This window comes from Lissotriton helveticus, chromosome 5_1, assembly GCF_964261635.1.
Source record: "Lissotriton helveticus chromosome 5_1, aLisHel1.1, whole genome shotgun sequence".
NCBI lineage: Eukaryota > Metazoa > Chordata > Amphibia > Caudata > Salamandridae > Lissotriton > Lissotriton helveticus.
In genome coordinates, this window is record NC_136065.1 from 620,661,007 (window position 1) to 620,673,531 (window position 12,525).

General features: G+C 43.5%; 1 protein-coding gene across 1 annotated transcript in view; it reads right to left on the reverse strand.

Moving 5' to 3' along the window:
* Window positions 1-12,525, reverse strand: part of P3H1 (prolyl 3-hydroxylase 1) — a 159,773-nt gene that overhangs the window by 39,956 nt on the left and 107,292 nt on the right. Inside the window, exons 9-10 of the mRNA XM_078642991.1 lie at window positions 7,069-7,196; window positions 4,154-4,249 (exon numbers count right to left, since the gene is read on the reverse strand). Coding sequence (XP_078499117.1) covers window positions 4,154-4,249; window positions 7,069-7,196 — 224 coding nt within the window. The remainder of the gene's footprint in view (window positions 1-4,153; window positions 4,250-7,068; window positions 7,197-12,525) is intronic.

Genomic DNA, 12,525 nt, shown 5'->3' on the forward strand with positions numbered 1-12,525 from the left:
TCACCAGAAAGGAGACAAGCTACCGGGGACCGGTTTCTGGCATTTCAGCCTCGTCGGCCCGGCTTGCTTGAATCCTGATGGAGCAGTGAGCAAGGGACTCATGTCTGAGTATACCCTGCCACACCTATAGTGGCCAAAAACGATTCAGAAAAGGGGGTGGTGATGAACAGAGTGTCTGAATTAAGCAGATCACTCTTACCCAGTCCAAAGATCAGGGCTTGATCCATCACCGTTATTTAGCTCACTGCCCCATCCCAGCTCAGAACCTGGCTATATGCAAATTAGTCTGTCCCTGGCCCAGTGCATCATGGGAACAGGGCAGACCAAACTACCAAGCCAATTCTTCACCAGAAAGGAGACAAGCTACCGGGGACCGGTTTCTGGCATTTCAGCCTCGTCGGCCCGGCTTGCTTGAATCCTGATGGAGCAGTGAGCAAGGGACTCATGTCTGAGTATACCCTGCCACACCTATAGTGGCCAAAAATGATTCAGAAAAGGGGGTGGTGATGAACAGAGTGTCTGAATTAAGCAGATCACTCTTACCCAGTCCCAAGATCAGGGATTGATCCATCACCGTTATTTAGCTCACTGCCCCATCCCAGCTCAGAACCTGGCTATATGCAAATTAGTCTGTCCCTGGCCCAGTGCATCATGGGAACAGGGCAGACCAAACTACCAAGCCAATTCTTCACCAGAAAGGAGACAAGCTACCGGGGACCGGTTTCTGGCATTTCAGCCTCGTCGGCCCGGCTTGCTTGAATCCTGATGGAGCAGTGAGCAAGGGACTCATGTCTGAGTATACCCTGCCACACCTATAGTGGCCAAAAACGATTCAGAAAAGGGGGTGGTGATGAACAGAGTGTCTGAATTAAGCAGATCACTCTTACCCTCAGGCCCACCATCAAGTAAACTGCTCTGCCCATCAAGTCTGTCCAAAGCACAACGGATCATGCACTTGCTGCAGCTCTCCCGCATGTAACCGCTTTGGAGAGGACGGCCTTGCCTCCTTCGTGACCTGCGGCAGCACTTGTGCAATTGTATTCCACAGTGTGTGGGAATAGCAGCCCAATAGGCATGTGGTATTGACAGACCACAATGCCAGGCTGGCGGAAGAAAACATTTTCTTCCTCAAGGAATCCAGCCTCTTGGGAGGGGTAGGGAATGCACCCTTGGATTTGGAAGCTTGGACCACCAAGCTCTCCGAGGTAGGGCGTTAGGTGATAAAGATTGGGTCCCCAGGAGCGGGGCGGTGGCGACGGGCAATCATCCTATTCACAGGAGACCCAGTGCTGGGTTTGGAACAAGTTCCTAGAAGGACGTCGGTAAGGGCCTCATTGAATGCATGTAGGGGTTCGGAGGAGGAGGAGCTCCTGTTTGCAGCACCTCAGTCAATAGATTAGTCTTGACAACCACCAAGGGCAGCTGAAGGTTAAGGACCTCAACTGCCCTGCACAACACTGTAGCATAAGAAGCTCCCTCCTTTGTAGCAACGGAAGGGGGCGAATGCATGCCCAGATCTGGAGAGGGATTCAGTCTGCTGGCAGCATCCAGTTCCTCACACCAGTCCACTTGAGGCTCGTATGGCTGGTATTCTAGAGGGCCCAGTGACCCCTCCCACTCCTCCCCGAGGCTAGCCCATAGGAATATGGCTTAGGTTCCAATCTAGGACCTGAAGGTCCTGCCAGCATTTGCTGAGGCGTCAGGTGAGGAGGTTATGGCTCCGCGTCAGATTCGGGGATGACAATGGGGCTGCCGCCGCAGGTGGACTCCCGGGAGCATCGGTATCAGGACCGTATCGGGGAAGGTCGTAGTGATACGACCGGCACCGATACGGATCCATTATCAGATCTACGGGGGCCCACTGGAGTCGGGCCGGAGCCACAGAGCCAGATGGCCCCCCAAGCCTGTAAATCTTTAAGTTGGGTGGCAGTGGCTCCTTTTACTGGATATTAAGGGAAGTGCTGAGCCGACCACAGCATAGGTTCTGAAGAACCCGACCTCGGATGCAGATGCTTCTTCGTCCCATCGGCCAACGGATGAGGTGAAGTCGAAGAGCGCTTCGACTTCTTACTCTTCTTCTTATGCCTCCTGAATGTCCTAACGATATCAAATGGAACGAAGAGGAATTCGTACTCCATAAACGATCCAGGGACCAAAAGCAGGTGAAGAGGTGTATCTGGGAAGGGGAGCAGGTCCTTCAGACATGGTGTCTGCAATTGCACATGCATCGCAACTTTTAGTGCATAGATGTTTCAATGCCTGCCATTGATCTGTAAGTGCGGAGTAAGGAAGACTGAACCTACCAGTACACCGTGTACTGTTCATCAATAATCCAGAATTATTTTACAGCTACTTTGGTGGGTATTTTTATGTACCGTATTTACTTACTTGGGCTCATCTTAAATTTGGAAGTTGCCATCAACCCGAAAAAAGCTAAATTGGGAAATAAAGGGGCAGCAGTCTTCTGATTCATATCAGCAAAAAGGAAAAGCATTGTCTTCTTGATTCCACAAACAACTTCATAGCAGGTGATCTTGCTACCAGAACCCACAGAGCTACATATAGTAACATTGTTAACCCCTTCGGTGCTGATGACGGCTCCCGGCTGTCATGAGTCACGGTGGGCGCGTGCTGATGACGGCTGGGAGCCGTCATGACCACGCCCGCGATCAGAAAGGCCAGCACCAGCGCGGAATTCCAGCCGCGGCCAAGGTGTTAAAAAATGGATCAAAAAAGACTCTAGAAAACCCAAAACAGAAATGACAAGTAACAGTATGTAGCACTAAAATAAAAACAAAAGATATGCTGCAAGTAGCTATACCACTAGAAATTCTTCTACTAGCAAAAGTAGAACAATTCGTAGCAGCGGCGCTACTAGTAAGAGTACCAGTAGAAATATGTGTACCAAAACTACAAGTATCACTTGCACTTTTACAATAACAGTACAGGATTTGGGGCCACATGCATCAAGCTTTTTTTCTGGTTGCAAATAGGCCGATTCGCAGAATTGGCCCGATTGTGACCGGAAGAGCACTTTACAGACGCATGAACCCATTTCCATTTGCAAATTCGGTAATCGCAATCTTACGAGATTACCTAAACTGCAAATGCATTTAGGGAATTGCAAATTACAGTTCCCTAAAGGCGATCCATCAAGCCTTTCCTAAATGCAAACTGTGCATTTAGGAAACACTAATTACCATCAACTTTAAGTTGATGGTAATTTGCAAATTCTTTGAAAAATGCACAAAAGTGCACTTTTCAAAGTGACATGTGGCACACACACATGCCCTTAGGGCATGTGTGCACGCCACATGTGCACACTTACCTTTATGAGGGGTGGTGCATCAGGGGGCCTTAGTCCCCCTGGCATCCTTGGAATTGCGTTCGCAATTTGCGATTACCAATTTGGTAATCGCAATTTGCAAATGCATTCCCATTCATTCATATGGGCCTACAGGCCCATAGGAATGAATGGAAGCGAATCGCTATTAGGTAATGTTTATCAATCGCAATTTATTTTGCGATACCTACATGCATAAGGAATTGCGATTCCTAAACAGCAATTCCTTAAAAATCGCTATTTGGGAATCGCAATACCTTATGTCGATGCATGTGGACCTAGATAAATTAGTATAAAAGTACTACAGGTAGAAGTAATAGATGTACTGTTAAGGGTGTTGTTACCAAAATTATTCAAAGTATTACTAATATTCTATCATTGGCATTACAGCTACTTCAACCACCACTCCTAAGACTACTATCACTTTAGTGTAATCACTAGTATGTATTTTTCTCCGTCTCTCTCCTGTACAATGATTTTGAGAAAATAGAAACAAGGTTAGGATTTGTGAAGTATGGGACTGGAGGGTATATAATTATGCAGAGAAGAGATGGACCGGATTCGTTTAAACTGTACATTTAACGCTGAACCTCCCTTCTTCTAATGTCACTTACCTTCGTCGATGTCTCTTGTTTTAAGTGTTAGGACGGTTCAAGAAATATGAAGCATCCAAACAAAGCAAAATGCTTAAAAAGGCATTTTTGGTGTGGGAATAAGCCAAAAATATTGGAATAGCCATTTTAACTGCTCTAGATCCCATCACGCACCCATGGGTGTCTAATAAGCCACAATGTGAACTTTGAAGCTTACCTTCAGTGCTTTGTATACAGTTACTCCATAAAACTTCTCATTGGGAGTGTGTGGTGATGTTTTACCGCCATATCCATCTCCAGCTGAGGCAGCTGCCTGTAAAATGTAGGAGACATTTCGGAAGGGTCAAGTAATCAAATCAAAGAAGCGCCAAGCGTTCACCCTAGCAAATAGGTGTGCTTTATTTTCATAAAGATTAGGAAATGTGGAATTTGTAGTGTTGATAGCTCTAGTATTCGAATGTTGTGTATTCATTATCAGAAACAAATCTTTGAGAAATACTTCTTTAGATGCTTACCAACAGTGCATATTGCATGGACGCACTACTCTCTAACGCGGCCGGACTGGGAACCCAAAGCAGCCGTGGCAATTTTCTTGGACCAGGCCCTAGGGAAGAACTGCCTGGCCCCCGGAGGTTGGAAATGCTTGCCTGCTGCTTTTGTTAGTGAGGGCAGATATTGCAACACTGCTGTAAAATTGTCCCTCAGTAACAAAACCACCCCCACCAATCCAAAACCAGCCCCCACCCTTCCAGCCTCCCGGGGAAAAGCCTGATGCCCGTATGGCCAATACGACGCGCTCTATAACACCTACAATGGAAATGAAGAGTAACAATATCTAGCACTGGATAGAGTAGTTGCATGAATTGTAGTCTCACTACCAATAAAGCACTACAACTAGCAGTAATGGACCCTGTTTTTGCAGCACATACTTCGCAATCGTGACAAGGTAAAACTATCACGCAGAAGTATGTTCACTGCAACCATGTCACCATTTTCTAGACCTCATTTGATGTGATAAGCATGAGCCTCAAGAAAAGCACATGCAAAGGAAACTATGATCATCAGCTATACCAGCAAACTAACAATAGCAACTCAAAACAATTTTATGAAAACACTTCCAGATTTAGATCTCAAATAAAAACCTTCAAACTACAGTCTTCTGCTTTGTTGTGCTACAATGAACACCGTATGTTGTAAAACAAGAATATCCCTTAGATATGTGGCATTCAAGAGACATTCAAGTGAAGAAAATACACATACTACCCAGGAGTCAGGGTGCAAGTGTGAAAGGAAAATGGCCTACCAGGAGAAAAATCTATTCTTCTCAGCTGGCCGTGCTTTACTGCTCAGAGAGTCCTTACACTGTGATACACCCAACATTTCGTATGACCTGGCTAGCCTCCGCAGAACACAGTAGAGGATTCCCACAGGAGAGTTTTACATTATAGCCCATTTTAAGGGTTATATCTGTTATTAAAGGCCTGCAACCCGACATATAGGCCCCAGTAGCTGTGTGTGGTTTATAACGAGTGAGAGGGCCTTTAATTGAAGGGCACAGTCTGAGGCAGCTGAGCTATACAGCTATTAGAACACCTCACTTAATGAAAGTAGAATGTGTTAAATTAAAAAGGGAGAAAGAGAAAGTCAAACATTGGAATATTGGAGCAGAATGTCAATACTAGCCATTATTGGTCCACAGCAACTAATGTCGTCAACGGACCTCCCAACTTTGCAACGCTCCCATATAGCATTATAGCCTGCTGCAGAGCACTATACTAGTCATTTAAAGCCCTATAGTCAATGTGAAGATGGCATTATCGACTTATATATGCAAAAACAGAAGGGCTATACAGCTGTTAGAACATTCCATACTCTGAGTGTGGACTCTTCTTAATAAAACGGATTAAACAGGAAGAGAAGAAATACAACAATCATTGGAATGTTGGAGCAGAAAAGTCTATAGAAATCATTATAAACCTACTCTATTGACTTCACTGCAAAACCAAACATTCCAATGTTCTAAATATACATTAACATCTTTTTCCATAATTCCCAATTTTGAAATAGATATAGGGTGGGTGCTATATTGCATAGCATTGATCCAGAAAAATAAATGCACACACATAGTTGTGATAAGAAGACGTAATAGAAAAGAACGACCAGCGAGTTTCCCTCATACGACCCCTTAGCACAGTAATGCTACCCAGAATGGTTTATTTGTTGAAATTACCTCTTTTCTGGTTAGGGTCGCCTTATCATAAATTGTAAACTTACTTTTAAAATGTGAGCATTACTGGGTAAGTACAATCTTTTACTTCTCACTCAGGCCTAGAACTTAACAAGACCTTCTCTTAGAGAGTCTTGTTAGCATGATTATGATGTTCTCTTACTTTGGAATTTTATGAAAAGGCAATTTACCTGGAAGAAATCACTGAGGAGCACTGGGGGAAGGTTAGATAGATTCATGGATCTTGACCTGGGCAAACTGAATGAACCCAAGTGGTGCATTTTCCTCCAGGAAATCAAAAGGAAGCTAGAAAAAATGTTTTCTGGGTCGACACTTAGACGTTTCTGGAATTCTTCGTAGTGCTGGTGTAGTCCGGGATATCGAGGATGGAATATTGTGACCAAAATATCAACAAGCAAATATTGAGGAGGTAAGTGCATACAATCATGGATATACTATTCTTAATTTCGCATCTCTATACCTTCCCAGTGTATATCATCAAGGTACATATATGTGGAGTTCGATGTAGAAAATCTACACATACTTCATACTTACCTGTCAATATTTTGGTCCTCAATATTTTGATCCTGATATTGTGGTGACTCAATAATCCAGGCTCTATATTCCGGATCTACACCTACTGAACACAATCACTTGGATAGCTGATTATTCCATATCTGATAGATAATGGCTCATCGTGTCCCGGATGGGAACCTCTTAACCATTGGAAAGATATTCCCGGACTAGTCCTGGACTACCAAAAGCGATGCAGTAACATAACCAAGGCAAACTGTGTGCTATACAACTGCAAATTAACAATAAATATTAAACTGAAATAAAACAGCAGATTGTGGGTTGCTTAACAAGGGAAGAAATAGTAACGTTAATGGTCGATGGGCACTTACATTTGAAAGTCTCTGAAGATCACGGCATTCATCCTCTGAGAGGAAACCATCCAGTACAACTCGCTGGGACCCATTGAGGGACCTTGAATTTAAGCTCATGCTGATACCATCATACAAGAGAGGGCCACCTTCAAAAAAAAAAATTTAGGCGAAATGAACATTAACTGAAAAAACGCAAATTAGTCATTTTCCAAGAAACACCAATATTTTACATTCATATCAATGCTGGAAAAACATTTGCTAACTATAAACATGCAAATTATATGTGGCAAGCATATGTGAGTAAACCACAATAAAGGCACATGATCATGCCAATGTGTAAACAATAACTACCCATTGTGCTTCTGCGATAGTCAGCTAAATATTTATTTTTCAACTGTTTCAATTAGCTGGTGACTGTTCAATAGCAACCATACACTACCTAGGCAATGAAATGCCTTCAAGAAGAAGACATTAACTTTGGACTACTGCTCCCACATCCCGAATGATCTAGGATTCTAGGGGCAGCACTAGTGCACAACTGATGCACCTTTGACAGAGGTCATACATTGATAGGCAGGACCATGGTGGTATTGTTACACCACACTTAAAGTTAAATTATTTTAACATTGTACAATTTGATCAAGAAAGTTAATGGATGGTTGAAGGAAGCAGGTAAGGCAATCTTTGCAGTTAATTTGGTCCACACTAATATTTACTGTTTATTCTTTGGGAGAGATTTTATTTTTAGCATCTCATGTAGAAAACTAGCGACCCTTGTGGGTGTATGGGTAAAGACAACTGTTTAAATCGTTTTAAGTTCTTGCTCGTCCGTGTGACAAAGCACACAAACTCAAAGCGACCACGGTTTCAACATTTTGGTCCCACTTTCCTAAAAGCCTTATTGGAACATTTCAGCAATGGATGTAGTCAGACCACAATCCATTGCTTAGTCCTTCAAAGATCCCCCTACCGGACAAAACAGAACATGCATTTTAACTGTCCAGCACCCAAACAAATCTTACATCAGGTACCTTGAACAACATTGTGTCTGTTCCTCTCCGCCACTCTTCATTCTTTCATTTTCTGGAACCTACAGCAGTCTTTGTGTCAGTGCTGGGAAGGGGGGGACTGGGGAGTTTCCCAGTTTTTACCCCTCATGCTATCCCCTTACCAAGACTTGGCAATGTGACTCCTCGTCTGCAGACGTCCTGTTGCCATACCCCCAGGTAATTTAATTTCCCACCTCAACCGTCATGGGAGGATGGGGAGGGGCTTTGCGATTATTAATCCCTCCTCTCTCTCATGCTTCACCCTTGACAATCATTTTTTTTTAACTTAGGCAAAGTAATGATGTTCACGCTCAAATTCAATCTTTTATCCAACACCCTTATGGTTCTACAACTAATTTCTGCACCTCTCGGAGATACTAGCTCCATTCATTACCGAATATGCTAATTTCACACTGACTGGCGATCTTAATATCCACTTCGACAATACCTCAGATACTGCCGCAGTCTCTCACACACTCGCTCAGTTCGGTGTGACGGACATTGGTGTCATCAGCTTCACCCATAAAGCAGGACATCTTTTAAACCCCATCTTCACCAATCTTCCTAATATTATGATATTCTCCCCCATACCACTTAGGTGGCCAGACCACTTTGTTGTCCCTTTCGTCCTTCCTTTTAACAACCACTAACACTCCAGCTAATTCAGGAAGCAGTCTTTCTGTGGAAGAAGTCGAAAGTCTTACAACTAATAGAAATCCAGCTCCCCCAGCGATCCTCATCTCCTCACATCATGCCCTTGTCTTTAACATCCTTTATCCCGTTATCACCCACCTCGATAATTTGTGCATTTGTTCAGCAATGTTTCCAGACACCTGGAAACACCATTTGATGACCCTCTACAAAAACAACCCTAAGCACACCTTAATATTTTACAGAACATTCGGCCCATATCTCTTTAGCCTTTCACCTCAAAATTTCTGGAAAAAGCTGTCAACCACCAACTCTCCAGGAAACATCTCAGTTCGGTTCCCACTTCCTCCATAGAACAGAATCTACTTTGGTGGCAGTTTCGGATAATTATAGAATGCTTCTAGACAAAGGCCAAAATGCTGCCCTATTTCTGTTCTCTCTCAACTGCATCTGAGATGGTCTCCCGAGCCACCCTGCTTCACAGTCTACTTGACATAGGTGTTTGCAAACATGCCCTTACATGGACAGGTTCCTTTCTATCCATACGCAGTCAAAAGGTAAGTCTTCTTCCCACCGCTTAGAAGCTTCTAAGATTAATTTCTGCATCGCGCAAGGATCATTGCTTAGTCCCACGCTTTTTATTATCTATATCCATCCATTTGCTTCTCTGTCCAGCTCTCTTGGTTTCTAGGTGGTTTCATATGCTGATGATACCCAAATTATAATCTCATTTTCATAGCAGTACAGTGAAATGAAAGCCTACTTGAGCTCCTATATGCAAGCAGTGGCCCTACTTATGCAAGAGTATTGTTTTAACTTAAATAGTGAAAAACAGTTTAGTCAACATTCCATCTCTTGGCCTCCGGCATGGTGATTTGCAGAAATCTGGTCTCTCTCGCTCCCCTACATCTACAGCTAAAAACGTGGGCAACTTGTTGGAAATTACCATGGTAGTCTCCCAGATGTTTGCCTTCTTTTGCTGAATTCGGTTTTGTTGATCATAGCACTCTGTGCACTTTACCCGTACTTACCAGATATAAAACGCTTGTGCTTTTCCTTTCAAATATGTTGAATTTGGTTTACATCTGACTGGCACATTTAATGCACTTTTAAGTCCTTAGTATAGGGTAATACATTTACCCAAGGTCTGTAAATTAAATACTACCAGTAAGCTGCGGACTCACTGTGCCACCCACTAAAGTAGCACTGAAAAAACACCTGTCTCCGGACCTGTCGGGCGTGCAGTTTTAAACTGCCATTTTGACCTGTTAAAATAACCCTTTTGACAGGCCTAAATCAACCTTTTTGCTACTAATAACTCACCCCTTGGGACTGGGGCGTAATATTTAAATGCATGACAAGCATATTTCATATTTTACATGTCCTGGTAGTCGAAAACCTCAAAAGCCATTTTCCACTGTGCAAGGCAAATAATGGTTTAGACTATAAAACTCTGTGGGCCACATGTATCAACCAATTTTGCATTCACAAATAAGCTGATTGGCAGTATCGGCCAGTTTTCAAACGCAAAAAAGGCTTTTCAGAGGTATTAAACCTTTTTTATTACGATTCAGTATCTGGAAGGGGCGTGTTTAGGGCATCCCTTCCTAACAGAGAATCACAGCGGTATGTGTGAATGTTTTGTGACCGTGAATGTGGTCGCATACCATTTGTAATTTACCACCAACTTCAAGTTGGTGGTAACCCATTCGCAAATAGGAAGGGGTCTCCAAAGGACTCCTTTCCCTTTAGAAATGGTTGTAAAAACTATTTTTAGGTGCAGGCCGTGGTCCCATGGATCACGGCCTGCTCTTAAAAAGAAAACTTTTCATTTTTTTTTTAAATACAACTAGTTTTCCTTTAAGGAAAACGGGCTGCATTTAAAAAAATCCCATGGATTTGAACAATTCCTAGGGGGGGGTCACAAATTGCAATCTACCCCATTAATGTTAATGAGGTGGGTCGATTTGTGACCCTCTAGGAATCGCTAAATGAAACTCTATGAGTTTCATACATTTGTAATAGCGATTACCTAATTGGGATTCCCAGAAAATCGCAACTAGGTAACCACTATTACAAATGTCGATACACGTGGCCCAGTAAGTGCTAAATTCAGTTTGGGTACAGCTAGAAGGAAAATGTTACTTGCCCATGTTACTTGCCCTGTGAGCTTCTGTTCCTGGCAGGCAGTGCTGTAGATTCACATGCTCTGCATACTGCTGCCAGCTTGTCTTGGGCTCGGACGTGTGCAACCAGTTTTTCTTCAAAGAAGTCTTTTGTGTCATGAGAAATTGGACTCATCCTATTACTAGCAATGTGCGTTGGCATCAGCTCCATTGTTAGATTATTTTTCTGCACGACGGATAAGAATGAAAATGGAGCACAGAAAAGATAAAGAAGATGACCATGCAAAGAACAAGAAAATATGATATCTGCAACAACCTGAGGCTTCCAGGGAGGAGGATAGGCACCTGTGTATCTATAGCATTACATGACACGAACAGATGTATACAGGGTAAGTACCATTTCATTGCCTGTATAGCTGTAGATGTACATGCACTGCTTAGACTGTAAAGCACTTATCTCCTAAGCGGTGGCTAGCCGGAGGACGTTGAAAAGGTTAGGAAAAGCTTGTTGGTACACTAAAACATTCACACAGTAATGCTTAGTGAATGTGCGTGGAGTAAACCATCTAGCTGCTAAACATATGTTAGCTATGGGAATTTTGCTAAGGAAAGTTTAGGAAACTGGAATTATGTTGCAGTTGTCCTCCCACTTTTTGCCACTTTTCTGACTACAAGATGCTGGTTTTCAATTCTGACTGTGCACCGAGTCCTGCTTAACCAGACCTCAGTGACAGTGCTCTCTCCTCTAAAAGAAGTAAAAGTTTGATTGTAACCCAATTGGCATGGAATTTAGCACCCTTGTAAGCCTCTAGTATATGGTACGACTGGTACCCGGGCGACGGGTACTAAAGAGGGTGCATAAGGGCTGCAGAAAGTCTTATGCCACCCTCAGGGAGCCACACACAAATTACATGCAGGCTGCCGATGCAGACTGCGTGCCTTGGAGCAAACCATGAGTGAAAACACAACATGGCACGCTCACTGTGTGCCATACCAAAGTCACTGCATGTAGTATATATGTCACCCCTACAACAGGGCTTGTAGCTCTAATTCAGGGTGCACTATATTACAAGTGAGAGCATATCTGCATGAGCAGATATGCCCCTGTGTTGTCTAGTTCAATTACAAGATTGTACAAGTGAACAGGGGAGCTGTCTTAAGTATATGTACTGGGTACTGGTCATTACGAGTACCCCAGCAACATGATGGCTTCACTGAAACTACTGGTGTTTGGTATCAAACACCTTGCCTTAAAAAATCTATACTGATGGCAGTACTGGCTTTAGTACTACATGTTCCCAGAGGGCACATTAGAGGTGCCACCTGAAATCATACTAGTCTTCTAGTGTGGTGGCTGACTGGATCCTTATAGCCTACCACCACATACGCATTTCTTACCCCCTGCAGGTGATAGTACACGCTCTCAGGAGTACAGGAATAATGCCTACTCTGACAGGTGTTATCACTTCCTCCAGCAGGATGGCTAGCGAATCTGCATACCAAGGCCAGAGGTTTCAAAGCCTCCGTCACCTTTGATATGCAACCCCGGCTTCCACCCAAGACCTGGGAGATGCGATCACCTGCCCTGAGGCCCATTTGGCACCAGGACAGGCATGACAATTAGCTGGTCATGGACGTGTGTACACTTT